General features: G+C 36.0%; 1 protein-coding gene and 1 long non-coding RNA gene across 3 annotated transcripts; one reads left to right on the forward strand and one right to left on the reverse strand.

The window, feature by feature from the left end:
* Positions 1-2,588: 2,588 nt before the first annotated feature.
* Positions 2,589-9,216, forward strand: LOC118494278 (nucleoside diphosphate kinase A1-like). 2 transcript variants are annotated; one of them, XM_035997770.1, is made up of 5 exons: positions 2,589-2,768; positions 5,533-5,665; positions 6,935-7,036; positions 8,524-8,636; positions 8,798-9,216. In XM_035997770.1, exons 2-5 carry the CDS (start codon positions 5,537-5,539, stop codon positions 8,910-8,912), a joined length of 459 nt encoding a protein of 152 aa, XP_035853663.1. In that variant the 5' UTR covers positions 2,589-2,768; positions 5,533-5,536; the 3' UTR covers positions 8,913-9,216. The 2 variants fall into 2 exon arrangements, with proteins under 2 accessions (XP_035853663.1, XP_035853662.1); XM_035997769.1 differs by lacking the exon at positions 2,589-2,768 and adding an exon at positions 5,335-5,444.
* A 4,587-nt stretch (positions 9,217-13,803) lies between these two features.
* LOC118494262 lies at positions 13,804-15,368 on the reverse strand. Its single transcript, XR_004896380.1, has 2 exons — positions 15,326-15,368; positions 13,804-13,845 (listed from the first exon to the last, which is right to left on the reverse strand). It is a non-coding gene; the product is annotated as an uncharacterized LOC118494262 (long non-coding RNA).
* Positions 15,369-19,541: the final 4,173 nt, after the last annotated feature.

Below are 19,541 nucleotides of genomic sequence, written 5' to 3' on the forward strand. Positions count from 1 at the left end.
CCTCCCTGCACGGATTTTCGCCTTATCAATACTACTCGCTACCGTAATCGTTCTTGATCACGAAATATGCTTCCCATTGAAATACATTACTTACCACACGAAAATAACGACATTAACGTGTTCAGTACACAAATCAATAGATTCAATAACGTGACCATTTCACGAACTGCCATGAGACTGGGCTGAGTAGGACGTAGCAGGGCTTAGCAGGACGTAGCAGGACGTAGCAGGGCGTAGCAGGGCATAGCAGGGCACTGCAGAGCATAGAAGGGTGTAGCAGGGCATAGCAAGGTGCGGAGCAGGACCACGGCGACAGCTCCAACCATGATTTAGGTGCCACCGTAATCCGAGGAAAACTGCTGGCCGAATAAAACATAAGGACTCCGGCGAATAAGCTCCCCAGAGCTAAGTTAGTAACAAGCATTTCTGGGACATGGATGCACACAGATGGAGAGTGAGGGGAGAGAGAAGCTCAGTGTGTCAAAGGAAGTACCCCAGTAGTCTAAAACAATAACAGCTGGTGCAAGGCTAACCTGAGCCTAGGGTAAGGAAGCAATTAATTCCAATAAGCCTCCAAAGCCTACATTTTTAAATGCCCTAATTGGGATCAGCCTATCTAGCGGCACACCTGTCTGCAAGTGGTTTAAAATTGCGGGACAGAGAACATGAAGGCCTGTTTGCCCATTTACAAACTATACAGTATATGGTGCAAACCTTAAGGATGGTCATTTGAGCGCAAACAAAAGTACATGTACCAACCCCCTGAACCAATTCTGCTAAAATAAAAGCACACTTCCTACTTTACACTCAGACTGCAGTTCTAAATCCACAATTCCTTTAACCCTTGTGGTGTTCATAGTTTTGTTACATGTTCCCACCACATTATTAGGCTTTTAAATCAATACAGCCATAACAATTTACGTAAAAATACTTAACAGATAATTTATGGTTCATATTTGCCATTTACCCCCCTGTGAGATTAAATTCATGATCATATGATAATTTTCTTTTTTGAGAGAAAACAAGGAAAATCAATTATAAAAAAAAAAGGTAAAAGAAATAGAAACAAGATTTTTGATCATTATTGGTGCTTATTTCATAGACCTTAATCAGAACAGGTGAAAGTGCTTGAAATGTAACCATTTTGTAACTTTGTGTGGGAATAGCAGGTGCAGAAAGACAACATAGTTTCATAGCACCGACAATTAAATACACTCGGGTCCAGTAGACATGAACACCTCATATGTAATAGTTATGTGTAGGGGGGGTGTACCATGTGCAGTCATTGAAAAAGTTATTTTTTATGTTATCTTCACAGAAAATGAGCCAAAGCCAATGAGTCTGAGTTAGAAGAAATAATAAATAGCATAATTTTTCTTTTAGCAAACACTGAAAACGGGTCCCACAGACCTGAATGACACACAACGGTTAAAACACTCCACACAATTCTCTACATGTGGCTTGATCTTCATGAATAACATCTCCTGTGTTCACGGGGAACAGACTGCTATTCAAAATGCTAAACTCAGATGTTCCCCTATCCACTCAGACTCCTCACATGGGCAAACACAATGATGCACAATTGTTCAAGTAGCAATCAGAGCTTTAGCGATAAAAGGGCCACAGCTGAGCTCTTCTGTTTTAGTGCAATGGATGCCAACATAGGAGAGAGGCATAGCAAGAAGAGCGAGAGTAAAAGGAGGAGGACGGGGAAGAGAAAGACAAAGAATCAGAAAAAGAAGGGAAAAGTAGCAATTATGAGGAATTTGCCTTGGTTGTTGGTGCATACATAAACATATTAAACATTAATAAGAAATAAACAAACAATAAATACAGAAACAAATAGGCCTGCCACATACATATAACTATTTAACATAAAAAGAGGCTGTATGGATTAGTGCAAGATGTGCAAATGTCGAGGGATGAGCAAAAGTTCAGGATATATAGAATGTGCAGAGGACAGGATGTAGGATTGAGAATCAATGTCATTGGGGGCAAGGGCGTAGCGGACACCGGGTATGCAGAGAACATGCCCCCCACACTTTACATGACGGTGCCCTCTGTCCCCCACACTTACTACACGTCTGAGTTGATTTCAACGCACCATAAGTAGGAGACGGAGTAGGTTGATTGATAGACTGATATAGATATAGGCAATAAAAAAATATATACAAAAATATAGGGAGGAAAACTAAATCTACTAAATATGCAATACTTAAGATCAGAGTATATGAAGGAATAGTGGTATGCTGTACATACAGTAGCCTATGTAGCAAGTGTGACACTGAACAAGCAAAAGGCATAAGTCTCCTGATAAGGCATTCAAACTTTTGTTTTACATTGAGCACATCATGTACCATTTGTTGAGTTTTGCATTTTGTGTGTGTGTTTTTGGATTTCTGTGTTTTGTAGCCTGTCAGAAAATGTCTTTAAACAATTGACTGTAATAGGCAGCACTGCAGCATTAGGCTACAGATATTCTCGCGACACGAGAACTAAAGTTTGGGACTCATATGGTGCAGTCTCGCTGCTCTCGCATTGCCAGACCTTTCTCTACAGCGCTGCGGACTCTATACCGATGCTGTAGGCAATAATCTTTGCTGTAGGGTGGGACTAAACTGCTCTTTATTTTTGGCTCCAGTGTCTTGCCGTAGCGCCAGTCTCCGCCTCCAAGGATAAAAGGCGGCGGCGCAAACTCTGTCGGTCTTCTCCCACGTCAACCAGAGCAACAGCTACCGGAAATCCACCACTCAACCGAGCTTTATAATGTGAGCATACTATTCCTTTTTTTACGTGTATATTTTACGTCTATATTAATATAGGCCTATGTCTAATTACCCCTGTTGTTTAAACGCCCGAGTTTGAAGCTAACGTTCAAGTTAGTTTTCAGAAGTCGGTATTTTCCAGCATGTGTGGTCTAACGGAAAGCTATGTCAGATACATTGAAACTTCTCGGTAATGCTGTGATTTCAGTAGTTACGTTAACGTTATGTTAACTGACGCTATAACGGGGTAACGGTGTATTGGTGCTGCAGTCCTGGCAGATTGAGGCTGCGCCGCTACCCAGACTTGGCAAGTCAGTGCAGCAACGCGAACAAAAGACCATGCGGCTGTGTGTGAGGCCTAGGCCTGTGCTGCTATCCCCTCAGAACAGGGAGGAACAGTTACACTCTGTGGCAAAATTAATGAACTACTTCGGCAGTAACGAGGGGTCGCTCAGCAGGGTGGAACTCTTCTTTGGCAAGAGTTATTGTAATCCGGGTTGAAGACCGGCTGTCAAGTGCAGCCGGCCGCAGACCAAAACGTCATTAACTTCACTGAGCTGTCTGAGGAACGTGCTCACGTGCAGTCAAATGCCTTTCAGACAGGCACCGATTTTCTGATGAATGAATATTATGACACTACATGCTATGCTAATGTCGCTATGCCTCAATTTGGCCAAGCGACTAGTAGCATTAACGTTACACCCAACTTATTTGAGTAAATGTCAACTGTAGCAATTAGCTAACGTTTCTGTCATAATTGTTGTACAGTAACGTTAGTTGCTCCTAACAGTCATTCAAAGGAGTTGTGCTAATGCTCGTGATGCAGCAGTCCGTTAGACATGCCTTCTTTTATGTAGGCCGGTTTTGCAGACGTGTCTGTATGGAACCTTTTGTTCCAAGGAAGGAGGTAGACCTAACTTTACGTGTCAGCCATTAAAAAGCGCACTTCCTTAAAGTGCAAGATCATAGTAGTCGTGCATTGGTGTATTGTAGGCCGTGTGTGTTTAACGTTACGTTAGCCTGCTGCAGGTGTGACTGTGATTTGGAATAACGTTACCAGTTGGTGTGCAATAGCTGTGGGCAGTGACATGATTTGACCTGCATCAGAAAGGCGGTGATGTGTCAGTCGGTTTCCCTCCTGTTACAATCAGCGTAGCGTCGGGTATGATTCAGAGAGGGACCAGAACTCGATGCTACACCGGTATTGTTGGAAACCCAACCCTAACTTTTGTCTACTCTTTCTGGGGCTTTGTCATATTCAGACTTTATTGGTCTTTTGAGATTCGATCTTCAGTAACAATGATGCCTCTGCCAGTGTCTATAATTCTGCCAAGGTTTATTTTCATGTTAATCTGTAGTGTAAGGGCTTAATTTTTGTATTCCTTTGTGGGAATAACTTTAGTTAATGCTCCCCTTAGCTGCACAAAATGACAAATCAAGTTCTCTAGAAAGAACAATGTAATTGTATCAAAAGTAAAATTATTTAATTCTAATGTTTTGTGTGCTTGCCTGTAGACGAGATCACACTTGGCTATATCTGCTTACTCTGCACGAAGAGTGGCTGCTACTATCAATATTTTCATTAATCTTCTATATGTTCCTTTTTATAATTTAGTCTGTAAAATGTTACACCCTATAATTTCCCAGATCTCAAGTAGAGGACTTGAAACTGCTTGTTTGGTTAGACCAGCAGTTAAAAACAAGCCTATGAAAAAGAACCTTAAATGCTCAGATTTTAGCAACTCTAACCAATGAGTGTTTGGCTTTTTCCCCTCTTAAAGTTGCTGATGTTAAGTTTCAGTCAACTGACTGATCAAATAATTGACTTATCGTTTTAACTCTAGACTTTCTGCAGTTCACCAGCGATTGATTGGAAGTTTGTGTACCTACTAAGCACTATCGCCTATAATTGGTACAAAATTACAATATGGGAAACTTCAGTTAGACCTGTAACAATTGTTACGTAGTTAAGGTCATAAGGTGTGGACTGGTAATTGTTTTTTGTTTAGAAAAATAATAAAAAATTACAAACTATGAATTTTTATCACTTTTTTCAACATGCTAAACTATGACTTTTTTGACATTATGCTACGACTTGACTTTTATCACTCTTTTTGACATGCTATACTATATGCCAAATTGTAATTATACGTGATAATTGGTCAGACTATATATTTCAGTTGTTTGCATTTGACCCTATACAAGTCCATAACATAAATGATAAGGGGATACAGTGACAAAACATGTTTTATGATAATGAAGAGGCATGGTTTATTCAAAACTTAATTTCTTTAAAAAAATATTTTTGAAATTTGACAGACAATCATCTGAATTGCAATTATTTCTGGGATAATTAATTGTACAGCAAAATGTGCAATTGTTACAGCTCTATTCACAGTAAATGTATATGGAATGGGTAGTGGCGTTGCCTTACATTCTAGTCTCTTGACTTGATGAAACTGACAGTGGAGTCGGTCCAGTGCACCATAGGTGAGGATAAGTCTTTACATTGTGTAGGCGGGGCTGGCAGCCAGAGTCACAGTAGTTCAGATTAGGTGATCTGGCTGTCAGATCCACACTGACCAGAGCTGCGTGTCGTCTATGTGTTCGCTGTGCAATGGGGTCGGGGGCCTCTACAGCCCGCCCCACTGATGACTGTGCCAAATGCGACCAAGAGCCGTGAGTGACTCTTCAGCCTTGTGTTCCTCCTGCAGACTTGTATTTCCTTCATCTGTTTTTTTTTTTCCTTTTTCTGCTTTTGTTGTAGAATCATGGCCGAGCAGAAGGAGCGCACATTCATTGCCATCAAGCCCGATGGTGTGCAGAGGGGCATCATTGGAGAGGTCATCAAGAGGTTTGAGACCAAAGGCTTCAAACTTGTGGCCATGAAGATGCAACATGTAAGTAAATGATTTATTTTTCTTAAGGCTTTGGCTTAGATTTAACTTTTTTATGATAGGAGTTTTAAATTGGCGGCTTTCATAAGTCCGTGGTATTTTTAACCATCTACAGTGTACGCACATGATCGTGTGAGTGTGCCGACTGACAGATCTCCGGTGAGCTTAACCTGCGTGTCTATTCCTGACTGCAGCATAGATTAGCACAGTGTAAGGGTCTCCTGATCCTCTAACACTTACCATGAAGTGTGGTTCATTTATAAACCTGCGTTATGTGAGAACGCATTCAAAAAATGTTGTATAATGGAGGTAAAGTAGATTAACCCTAATTGCTGAAGTTAGATCCCAGTGTTAGTGGAGAAGTCGGAAGTGAAATGAGAAAGGGAGCCAAGTACAGTCTGGCAGAGGAGCACTGCCTGAGAAACTGCACTGATTATTCAATGTAGAGCAGCGAGTTTATTTTTATGAGTTAATATAAATGTCCTCACTTATTGACTGACATCAGAACAGAAAGCGCTTCACTAAAATGACTCGCATACTGAATTGGTCAGATTTGACTTTGAGTAGTTGGATGTGTACCTGTTTTTTGTCGTGCTGTGTCGGATCAGGGTTTCTACTTACTCAACTTGAGGGACTAGAGTTTAGCCTTGGAGTAGAATGGATTGACCATGTGACCAAGGGTGTCATTCTAACTGTAAACAAACAGTAGGGGTGGAGGGGAAATCGATTACAAAAGTATAGCAATACTTTTGTCGATACACGGATGCCAAGTATTAATCTTTTATTATATAAATTGCACATGAAAATCTAGGGTTTTGGTACTGTAATATAGTGGACAGAGTAATGTGTTTCAGTTTTTTTTTTTTTTTTTTTAAATAAAACAGATGTAGACAGACTGTAAGGTTATTGAATGCATCACAAGGCTGTAGCATCGCTGTAGCCAGTAAAGGCCTGACGGCTCTGGGGGCTGTGGGTTTTTATTGAATATGGAGCCCTCCTCTCCCTAATGGTATAGGCAGGGATTCACCCATCGGCGACCGGTCTACATTCTGACACTTATCAGGGCAGCTGCCGCAGTGTACTGATCGGATGCCAGTGCCCCCACCCCCCCATTTTAAACTGTGTTGAACTCGCAGGGAGTTCTGTTGACGGTAGCATGGGGTCAGGATTTGCTGTTAAATTTTACAATATGGACCAATAATTGGTATAGAATGTGAAATGGTTTCATATGTCCAGTGTTTAATGTCTGCCCACGCTGTCTCCCTGCTGCAGGCCTCTGAGGACCTCCTGACGCAGCACTACCTCGACCTGAAGGACCGGCCGTTCTTTCCTACCCTCATGAAATACATGTCCTCTGGTCCAGTTGTTGCCATGGTAAGAAGAGACAACCGATTGCATAAATGGACCTTTTTTACAGCAGACATTTTGACTTGTCGTAGTAGGAAAAGCACAGCTGAAATTGATAACCTTAACGATGGCTCAGTTCCATCAAGTGTCCCAGTAAGCTATTTCAGTGAGTCAGCATGAACAATACCAGGACCTCTCCTAAGTGGAATGCAGCCATCGTTAATGGTTTTGAATACACCTGTGCTTTTCCTACTATGACATGTCAACATGTCTGCCGTGAAAAAGGTCTATTCTTATTTCGCACCCTTTTCTTAATTCAAACCGAGCCAGTTAACGCGGGTTAGGACCTTCAGATCCGACATGGTCACAACCCAGCAACGACACGTACCAGAACCCTCACATGCTGAAAATGGGCGGGGTTTACACTCTTTCAGTAAACGGCTGACTTTGCGAACTCCAGTCCAGCTGGAGTTTGAACTGCTGCAGAGATGTTGCGAGCTCATGTGAAGAGAGAGCGAGACAGACCCGTGAATTGGAGGAAAAAAATCTGTTCCTTTATTTCAAAGTGCGCAGCAACCTGTGCCGACTCTGGTCCCCCATTTCAAACTAATTGCACAGTTTGTCCAGCCCAGTTTGTTGGAGACCCTGGTTGTGTACAATTCACACTGAAATGGCCCTGTGTGCGACCGCTCGACCCGGATCGTGATGCCGAGTCGGTCAAGCCCTCGGTGTGAAGGGGGTAAAGCTTAGATCGGCCCAAAAAAATGAAGCCCGTGCACGTTTTAAACCAGTATTTTTAATACGTGGTCCGTTATAACTGACGTTCTCGACTAGAGTTGTTTGAACTACAGAAATCTGTTTAGAATTCTTAATGAATAATGCAACAAGGACATAGCAAGTAAACTGCGCGGTTTGTTTATTCAGAATGGAATGGATCACAAATGAAGTGTTTATATATAAAAAAAATAAATTAAAAAAAAAAAAACTCGACCCTAGCTGCTCCCTCAGCTGAATAGTGTGGGTAACAGATCAAGGCAGCAACATAATCAAAGCCCTGGAACCATAGAGGAGACTTTCTTGTCTTGATCACCTAATTGGTCGACAACAGTGCTGCAGAGGGGGGGGAGATGCAATGTAGCACAGTTTACCTCACACTCAACTCAGGTCAGGACATACACCCAGAGCTATGGAAGAAGCTAGAGAGCCATAGCTTGCTCCCCACCGAATAAGGCTAATAAAGTAATGACAAATAAACACAAATGCTTGTTTAAGGGCCCGGCCATAGCGGTGTAAAATGTTGGCTCGGGCAGAGAATCTAAACTCTAGAAGGGGGTACAAGACTGGTGTTTTTTTTTTAACCAAAGCCCAGGAGACAATTTATGGAACATTAAACCTGCTTTTGCTGTTGTAGAAAATAATACCCGTAATTTGTCAGCTGTTTGGAGAAATGTGTTCCTTAAGTGCTGGGGAAGAGCTAACGAAGCAGCTGGCTTCATCCCTCTTATGTATTCCAGGTGTGGGAGGGCAAAGGTGTGGTGAAGACCGGCAGGGTGATGCTGGGTGAGACCAACCCTGCTGATTCCAAGCCCGGGACCATCAGAGGAGACTTTTGCATCGACGTCAGCAAGTGAGTGTTTTTGTTGGGCTCAGAGGAGCCCTAAATATCAACAGTGTGTTCAATGGTAGCCCAGACATAACTTTGTGGGATGTTAAGTTTGTTTCTTTGGACCAAATTCTCTCGGATGCGTTATATTCATTCCTCACGCTTTGCTTTGTCCTTTTTAACAGGAACATCATCCATGGCAGTGACTCCGTCGAGAGTGCCAACAAGGAGATATCCCTGTGGTTTAAAGATGACGAGCTGGTCCACTACACGAGCTGTGCCGCCAGCTGGCTCTACTGAGCACTCTGGGTGCTGCAGCAGTCCTTGGACTGGTTGGAGACCAGTAAAACATTCGCCTCAGATTCCCTCTTTTTTTGTCCATAGCCTAGAGGAGAAGAACTGAAGTTCTTCATGCCTCTGTCCTCACATTCCCTCTGCCCCCTACTCATCATACTGTACTTGGATCTGGTCCCTGCAGAGATGTATGTCTAGTCTGAATTCATTCCTTAAGGAAACATTCCATCAATCCTTACATGTACAGTTAATGACTTTGGCTGTCGGTTTTGTTAATGGTGATCTGCTTTCCAATAAAATGCACACAATACCCACGGCCTCTTCTTTCATTGCTCAGATTACACACAGCTTTAATGTACCTATGATCCTATGTGACCTGCTGAACTCCAGTGGAAGGGACTAATTAATGATACATGTATGGTGGTTCATATCAGATGCCAGGCAGGATTGAAGGGAGCATAATGTTTTTAATTTTTTTTTGTGTGCAGTAAAAGTTAACCGAGTCCAACTCGGGCATCCCAGAGGACTTATGTTTTGTTTCAACTCAAGTTCCAAATCGGTCTCCCAGAGGACTTGTAAATTAACAATTATTTAAAGAAAGCCTGGATTTGAAAAAACTGAGTTGCGGCAGACCTGCAGTTTTCTGGGAGTTTGTTCCAGATATGTGGAGCATAAAAACTGAGAAGGGATCTCGTCACAGCCAGCATAAAAAATTACCGACCAATAAAATGTGTGCAGTGGTACTACTGAGATCTTAAGTAGAAGTAAAGTGTAGATCTGTTACATCTGCAGGTTTTAAGTAAGTATTGGCAAGTACTCATGCAGAATGCATTAGTGTATCACTTTAATGTTGCGGCTGGCAAAGGGGTGGCACAAAAATGTGAAAGTATTTTTACATTGGTTCCCAACCTTTCTGGTCGGAGGTCTCCCCCCCCCCCCCACAGCCCCCTGTGAGAAACTCACACACCCCTTCATCGAATCCCAATTTATCTGCCAAATGTATAAAATCATAAGACTTTATTTGAAGTTTTTCATACAATTGGTCAGCCGTGCTCTACTAGCCTACCACGGAGTGTGAAGCTGAGTATTTCAACAACTTCTCTGTTAATGTTACTTTTAGCTAAATATTTCTAATGTTTTTTTTTTTTCTTTTAGCTACCAGTTTAACTTAACACATAACTGCAACATTTAGTTATGGTGTTGTTAGTTAACGTAGTGTTAGTATGTGGATATATTTGAGTCATTTCTATTTTTTTGAGCTACTCTACAATCTTTCCAAGTACCCCTGTTTTGGAATCACTGATTTACACCACTGCATATAAACCAACCAGGGGGTACTGCTGCATTTGAGGAAAATAAAGATGCAATAGAACTATACAATGTGTGATACTGACACTGGCAGAGATGGGAAGTAATGAAGTACAAATACTTTGTTACTGTACTCAAGTAGATGTTTTTGATATTTTTACTTTACTATTTCTTTTTGTGCCAACTTTTTACTTTTATTCCTTACACTTTACAAAATCTGCTCGTTACTTTAGTTTCAAATAATTTCAGTGGAGTTACCGTTATTTTTCGCGTCAATACTGAATTCAATCTAATTGGATGGGAATATATGTTGGACTTGACGTACCACTACAAGATGACTCGACAGATTTGGCGGCATTTGTTCGCAGCAAATCATTGCGGCTTGATGGCGGTAACGTTAGCACATAGTAAAGACGGCGACATGATTGAAAATGAAGAAAACGGAGATCCCAGAGATTCAGCATATTTTATCCTTTATTTTCTTTCCAGAAGCCATATTTGAGCACACACACATACATGTAAATTCCTTTAAATGTTAAGGGGAAGATTAAAAAGAGAAACTGGATCTGTGAATTTTCACGGAATCACAATTGAATTCATATCTTGCAACTCAGTCAGGATCTTATTAACCTGGAGTCCCAGTCTGTCACAATAATCATATATGTGATGTTTTAGGCCTGTTGGCAGACATCCATTTAAAATGTAGGCAATGGTATATAAAGAGCCTTTTCTCCATGTCCACTGACGTTTATCAGCTTGCACTCTAGTAACATTTGTATGGTCCAGGTAGCTTTGCATAAAAATGGTTGTCATTCGCAAGGCTACTTTTACTTTTATACTTTAAGTACATTTCCAAGCCTGTACTTTGTTACAGGCTTGTATTTTTTAACACAAATATCTGTACTTCTACTTGAGTACTTTTGCCATCTCTGGACACTGGAGGAATGTAACTAAGTACATTTACTCAGGTACTGTACTTAAGTACAAATTTGAGGTACTTCTCTTTTCTTTTCATGCCACTCCGCTACATTTCAGACAAATATTATGGAGGAAATATTTATTCATAATTCAAATTGAAAGTCCAAAGAGAAAACGAAGCCAGATCAAATAAAAAATATCATTATTTTTTTAAATTTTCCATTGATCAAATTGAAAATATTATTTTTTTTTTAAATTTTCCATTTGGCTTTTCCATTTGGATTTAATATTTGGCTTTTGAATTTCAATTTAACATTGGCTTTTCCATTTGGATTTAATATTTGGCTTTTGAATTTCAATTTAACATTGGCTTTTCATTTGGATTTAATATTTGGCTTTTCGATTTCAATTTAACATTGGATTTTCATTTGGGTTTAATATTTGGCTTTTGAATTTCCATTTACATTGGCTTTTCATTTGGACTTGACACATGTCAATGTAAATGAGGAGGCGTGGCCCAAAGGCTGGTGGGAGGGTCTGAAACGAAAGGGGTGCATAGGCCCCTTATGAACAGCAGGGGGAGCTGACTGCTGGGGAGCACACTGTTGAGGAGCATCTGTCTGCAGCTTGGCCACCAGGCTGGCTTAGCCTCTTATTTAACATGATAGAAACTGATGATGTAGGCTAAACACAATTGACATTTCATGCAACAACAGTGAAGTTTTCATGTAGTTACTATAATTGGGCCCGTGTTAGTGAGGACTAGATTAGGACTGTATTTAAAGCTGATTCTGGTTTCCAACTTCGCCCCAGGTGTGTCTGTTTATGTATGTATGTATATGTATATATATATGTATATATATATATATATATATATATATATATATATATATAGAGAGAGAGAGAGAGAGAGAGAGAGAGAGAGAGAATCTATGTATTTATGTCACTTTTAGATGCTGTCGCGTTATGTGAAAAGAAAACTCAGATTGGACAGATAGTCTTGCTAGTTGTCTGGATTTACCCTGCAGAGATCTGAGGAGCAGTTAACCATAGTCCTCAGAAATCCACTGAAGTTTTAGAACGCCAACACAATGAAAGAGGAAGGTGACAGACCTCAGCGACAAGACATGCATCCGGCGGAATATCCTGTGGCACCGGAGCAATCCCAGAAGTGGAACGTCAAGTCAAATGTCAAATGAAAGAAGTTCAAATGGGAGTTTTACGGAAAGGACTTAAATGAGCTTAAGTGTGCTGAAGAGAAGTCAAGGTGTCCTTATATTGTCTTTGTGGGGATAAGGATAAAACATAAGATGAGGTCCAAGCTCTGACAAGAGCTGAACTATTACCACTTTGAAAAACTAAGTCCATCCGTAGTTTTCTGTTAACATACAATGGCTGTATGGGGGCTTTTATTTTGAAAAAAGAAGCCTCATCCTGAGATTCCTGTAAGGATACACTTTCTAGCAACTGGAATATCAGAAATGACAGTGTGTGTGTGTGTGTGTGTGTGTGTGTGTGTGTGTGTGTGTGTGTGTGTGTGTGTGTGTGTGTGTGTGTGTGTGTGTGTGTGTGTGTGTGTGTGTGTGTGTATAAAGGCTTTAGGCCACCCTACACCTTATTGTAGGCCCAGTTTAATATGCAACTTAATTTTATACAATATATGTAGTAGGGGGTCCCTGCTCCGTCTCTCTTTCAGTTAAGGGGTCCTTGACTAAAAAATGTGTAAGACCCCTGGACTAAGCAATGAAAGAAGTTCAAATGGGAGTTGTACGGTAAGGACTTAAATGAGCTCAAGTGTGCTGAAGAGAAGTCAAGGTTTCCTTGAATTGTCTTAGAATGTGTTGGAATAAGGATAAAACATCATATGAGGCCTAAACCCTGACAAGAATTGAATTATAAGCACTTTCATTTGAAAAACTAGGTCCATCCCTAGTTTTCTGTTTAACATACAGTGGCTCAAAAACAAGCCTCATCCTTAGCTTCCTGTAAGGATACAATTCATACATGTGTAATTATGGGCTGGGACAATAGGGTAGAAATAACACAGGAGTCAACGAGTTAAAGAAGGGTATGTTGTCGCTCTGAAAAAAAAAACGGAGTCGTGAAGCCAACAGCAAAGCCCAACTTCACTTTTAATGAAATCAAACAAAGACAAATGTTCTCCTCTCGTCTTCAAATAGTCAGAAATCGATACTAGAGTAAACTTCTTCTTTTTACAGCTGCTGAAATAAATTTGTCTGCACAAAATCATCTGAGAAGTAATTGATGGGTACTTATTTGTGCTTTAGAACTTAATCACTGCAAAACAATTGTAAAATAAGCTTTATTTAGCGCTCCCTACTGTACAGTAGGGAGCGCTAAATAAAGCTTAAAGACAGATTCAAGTAGCTACAAAACATTAGTTCTCCTGCTATACAGATGGACTGGAGTATGTGATGTTTCGACATACTGTACTATGACTTTTTTATCACGTTTTTCATCTTACTGTACTATGACTTTTTTATCACTTTTTTTGATTTGCTATACTATGATTTTTGTCGACATACTATACTATGACTTTTTATCACTTTTTTCGACATACTTTACTATGGCTTTTTAATATCTTTTTCCGGCATACTATAAGATGACTTTTTTATCACTTTTTTCGGCATACTATACTATGACTTATTTCGACATACTATACTATGATTTTTGTCGACATACTATACTATGACTTTTTATCACTTTTTTCGACATACTTTACTATGGCTTTTTAATATCTTTTTCCGGCATACTATAAGATGACTTTTTTATCACTTTTTTCGGCATACTATACTATGACTTATTTCGACATACTATACTATGACTTATCACTTTTTTCATCATATTATACTATAACTCTTCATCACCTATTTCAACATGCTATACTATGACTTTTTTTTCAACATCACATACTATGACTTTTTTCGAAAAACTATACTATTACTTTTAAATCAATGTTTTTTCGGCATACTATACTATGTCTTTTTTATCTCTTTTTTCGACATGCTGTACTATGAACTTTTTATCATTTTTTTCAACATACTATATTATATATATAATTTTATTATGACTTTTTTAATCACTTTTTCAACATACTATACTATGACTTTTTATCACTTTTTTCGACATACTATAGTATCAATTTTTTCGACATACTACACAATGACTTTTTCATCACTATACAATTACATTCCATCAATTTTTTCAACTTGCTATGCTATGACGTTTTTATTACTTTTTTCAGCACACTATACTATGATTTTTTCATATGCTTTTTCGACCTGCTATACTATGACTTTTTCATTTTTTTCAACATGCTATACTATAGCTTTTTTTGACACACTGACTTTTTTTTATTACTTTTTTCGACACTATTCTATGACTTTTTAATATCTTTTTTCGGCATACTATACTATGACTTTTTTCGACATACTATACTATGACTTTTTGATCACTTTTTTCGACATACTATATTATGACTGTTTTATCTTTTTTTTTTAACATACTATGACTTTTTATCACTTTTTTCGACTTACTATATAGTGTGACCTTTTTTTGACATACTATACTATGATTTTTTTCAACGAACTATACAATGACAGTTTATAAATTTTTCGACTTGCTATGCTATGACTTTTTTCGACATACTATACTATGACTTTTTTTAATCACTTTTTTCGACAAACTATACTATCACTTTTTTGACATACTATACTATGACTTTTTATTACTTTTTTCATCATACTATACTATGACTTTTTATCACTTTTTTCGAAATACTATACTATTATATTTTATTACTTTTTTCGACATACTGTACTATGACTTTTTACCACTTTTTTCGACATACTATACTATACTTTTTTATAATTTTTCGATGTGCTGCACTATGACTTTTTTGTCATTTTTTTCGACATACTATGACTTTTTATAATTTTTCGATGTGCTGCACTATGACTTTTTTGTCATTTTTTTCGACATACTATACTATGACTTTTTTATGACTTTTTTCATCATACTATACTATGACTTTTTATCACTTTTTTCGACATACTATACTATGACTTTTTATAATTTTTCGATGTGCTGCACTATGACTTTTTTGTCATTTTTTTCGACATACTATACTATGACTTTTTTTAATCACTTTTTTCGACATACTATACTATGACTTTTTTAACACTTTTTTCCTCATAATATACTATTACGTTTGATCAATTTTTCATCATATTATACTATAACTCTTCATCACCTATTTCGACAAGCTATAGTATGACTTTTTTCGACATACTATACTATGACTTTTTTTAATCACTTTTTTCGACAAACTATACTATCACTTTTTTGACATACTATACTATGACTTTTTATTACTTTTTTTCGACTTGCTATGCTATGACCTTTTTTTCGACATACTTTACTCTGACTTTTTTATCACTTTTTTCGACATACTATATATACTATGATTTTTTATCACTTTTTTCGACATACTTTACCATGACTTTTTATTACTTTTTTCGACATTCTTTACCATGACTTTTTATCACTTTTTTAACATACTATACAATGACAGTTTATACATTTTTCGACTTGCTATGCTGTGACTTTTATCGACATACTACACTATACATTTTTTAACATACTATACTATAACTTTTTATTACTTTTTTTCGACTTGTTATGCTATGACTTTTTATTACTTTTTTCGACACACTATACTATGACTTTTTAATTACTTTTTTCGAAATACTATACTATGACTATTTTCAACGAACTATACAATGACAATTTATCAATTTTTCGACTTGCTATGCTATGACTTTTTTGACACACTATTCTATGACTTTTTAATATCTTTTTTCGGCATACTATAGTATGACTTTTTATCACTTTTTTCGACATATTATACTATGACTTTTTATCACTTTTCTCGACATACTATACTATGACTTTTTAATATCTTTTTTTCGGCATACTATACCATGACTTTTTATCACTTTTTTTGACATACTATACTATGACTTTTTTATCACTTTTTTCCTCATACTATACTATTACTTTTTATCAATTTTTCATCATATTATACTATAACTCTTCATCATCTATTTCGACAAGCTATAGTATGACTTTTTTTAATCACTTTTTTCGACATATTATACTATGACTTTTTATCACTTTTCTCGACATACTATACTATGACTTTTTAATATCTTTTTTCGGCATACTATACCATGACTTTTTATCACTTTTTTTGACATACTATACTATGACTTTTTTATCACTTTTTTCCTCATACTATACTATTACTTTTTATCAATTTTTCATCATATTATACTATAACTCTTCATCACCTATTTCGACAAGCTATAGTATGACTTTTTTTAATCACTTTTTTCGACATACTATACTATGACTTTTTATCACTTTTTTGAACATGTTATGCTATGATTTTTTTATCACTTTTTTAACATACTATACAATGACAGTTTATAAATTTTTCGATTTCCTATGCTGTGACTTTTATCGACATACTACACTATACATTTTTTTAACATACTATACTATAACTTTTTATTACTTTTTTTCGAAATACTATACTATTATTTTTTATTACTTTTTTCGACATACTATACTATGACTTTTATTACTTTTTTCGACATACTGTACTATGACCGTTTTCGGCATACTATACTATGACTTTTATCACTTTTTTCAGCATACTTTTTTATCCCTTTTTTCGAATTACTATACTATTATTTTTTATTACTTTTTTTCGACATACTATACTATGACTTTTTTATGACTTTTTTTTACCTACTATACTATGACTGTTTCACATCACCTTTTTCGACCTACTATATTATGACTTTTTTCGACATACTATGACTTTTTAATATGTTTTTTTGGCATACTATACTATGACTTTTTTATCACTTTTTTCGAAATACTATACTATTTTTTTTTATTACTTTTTTCGACATACTGTACTATGACTTTTTTTTACTTTTTTCGACATACTGTACTATGACTGTTTTCGGCATACTATACTATGACTTTTATCACTTTTTTCGACATACTATACTATGACTTTCATCACTTTTTTTTCGACTTGGTATAATATGACTTTTTTATCACTTTCTTCGACATACTATGACTTTTTTATCATTTTTTTCGACATACTATACTGTGACTTTTTATCACTTTTTTCAACATACTATATATACGATGAGTATTTCATCACTTTTTTCGACATACTATACTATGACTTATTTATCACTTTTTTCAACATACTGTACTATGACTGTTTCACATCACTTTTTTTTTATTTACTATATTATGACTGTTTTATAATTTTTTTCGACATACTATACTATGACTTTTTTCGACATACTATGACTTTTTAATATGTTTTTATGGCATACTATACTATGACTTTTTTATCACTTTTTTCAAAATACTATACTATTATTTTTTATAACTTTTTTCGACATACTGTACTATGACTTTTTTTTACTTTTTTTTACATGCTATACTATGACTGTTTTCGGCATACTATACTATGACTTTTATCACTTTTTTCGACTTGGTATACTATGACTTTTTTCAACATACTATATTATGATTTTTTATCACTTTCTCAACATACTATACTATGACTTTTTTTTAATCAATTTTTTCGGCATATTGTACTATGACTTTTTTGACATACTATACAATGACTTTTATCACTTTGTTCGACTTGCTATACTATGACTTTTTTTGACATACTATACTATTACTTTTTTATTACTTTTTTCGACATACTGTACTATGACTTTATTCGACATACTATACTATGACTTTTTTATCACTTTTTTCATCATACTATACTATGACTTTTTATCACTTTTTTCGACATACTATACTATGACTTTTTATAATTTTTCGATGTGCTGCACTTTGACTTTTTTGTCATTTTTTTCAACACACTATACTATGACTTATTTATCACTTTTTTAACATACTATACTATGCTGTTTCACATCACTTTTTTTCGACTTACTATATTATGACTGTTATAATTTTTTTCGACATACTATACTATGACTTTTTCGACATACTATGACTTTTTAATATGTTTTTTTGGCATACTATACTATGACTTTGTTCGGCATACTGTACTATGACTTTTTTTACTTTTTTCGACATACTGTACTATGACTTTTTTTACTTTTTTCGACATACTATACTATGACGTTTTTATCACTTTTTTCATCATACTATACTATGACTTTTTATCACTTTTTTCGAAATACTATACTATTATATTTTATTACTTTTTTCGACATACTGTACTATGACTTTTTACCACTTTTTTCGACATACTATACTATACTTTTTTATAATTTTTCGATGTGCTGCACTATGACTTTTTTGTCATTTTTTTCGACATACTATGACTTTTTATAATTTTTCGATGTGCTGCACTATGACTTTTTTGTCATTTTTTTCGACATACTATACTATGACTTTTTTATGACTTTTTTCATCATACTATACTATGACTTTTTATCACTTTTTTCGACATACTATACTATGACTTTTTATAATTTTTCGATGTGCTGCACTATGACTTTTTTGTCATTTTTTTCGACATACTATACTATGACTTTTTTATGACTTTTCTCAACATACTATATATACTATGAGTATTTCATCACTTTTTTCGACATACTATACTATGACTTATTTACTCCTTTTTTTTCGCCATATTATATTATGACTTTTTGACATACTATACAATGACTTTTATCACTTTGTTTGACTTGCTATACTATGACTTTTTTCGACATACTATACTATTACTTTTTTATTGCTTTTTTCGACATACTGTACTATGACTTTATTCGACATACTATACTATGACTTTTTTATCACTTTTTTCATCATACTATACTATGACTTTTTATCACTTTTTTTCGACATACTATACTATGACTTTTTATAATTTTTCGATGTGCTGCACTATGACTTTTTTGTCATTTTTTTCGACATTCTATACCTTGACTTTTTTATAACTTTTTTCAACATATTATATATACTATGAGTATTTCATCACTTTTTTCGACACACTATACTATGACTTATTTATCACTTTTTTAACATACTATACTATGACTGTTTCACATTACTTTTTTTCGACTTACTATATAATGACTGTTTTATAATTTTTTTCGACATACTATACTATGACTTTTTTATAACTTTTTTCAACATATTATATATACTATGAGTATTTCATCACTTTTTTCGACATACTATACCATGACTGTTTCACATCACTTTTTTTCGACTTACTATATTATGACTCTTTTATAATTTTTTTCGACATACTATACTATGACTTTT

The sequence above is a fragment of the Sander lucioperca genome, chromosome 22, assembly GCF_008315115.2.
Source record: "Sander lucioperca isolate FBNREF2018 chromosome 22, SLUC_FBN_1.2, whole genome shotgun sequence".
NCBI classification, from domain to species: domain Eukaryota; kingdom Metazoa; phylum Chordata; class Actinopteri; order Perciformes; family Percidae; genus Sander; species Sander lucioperca.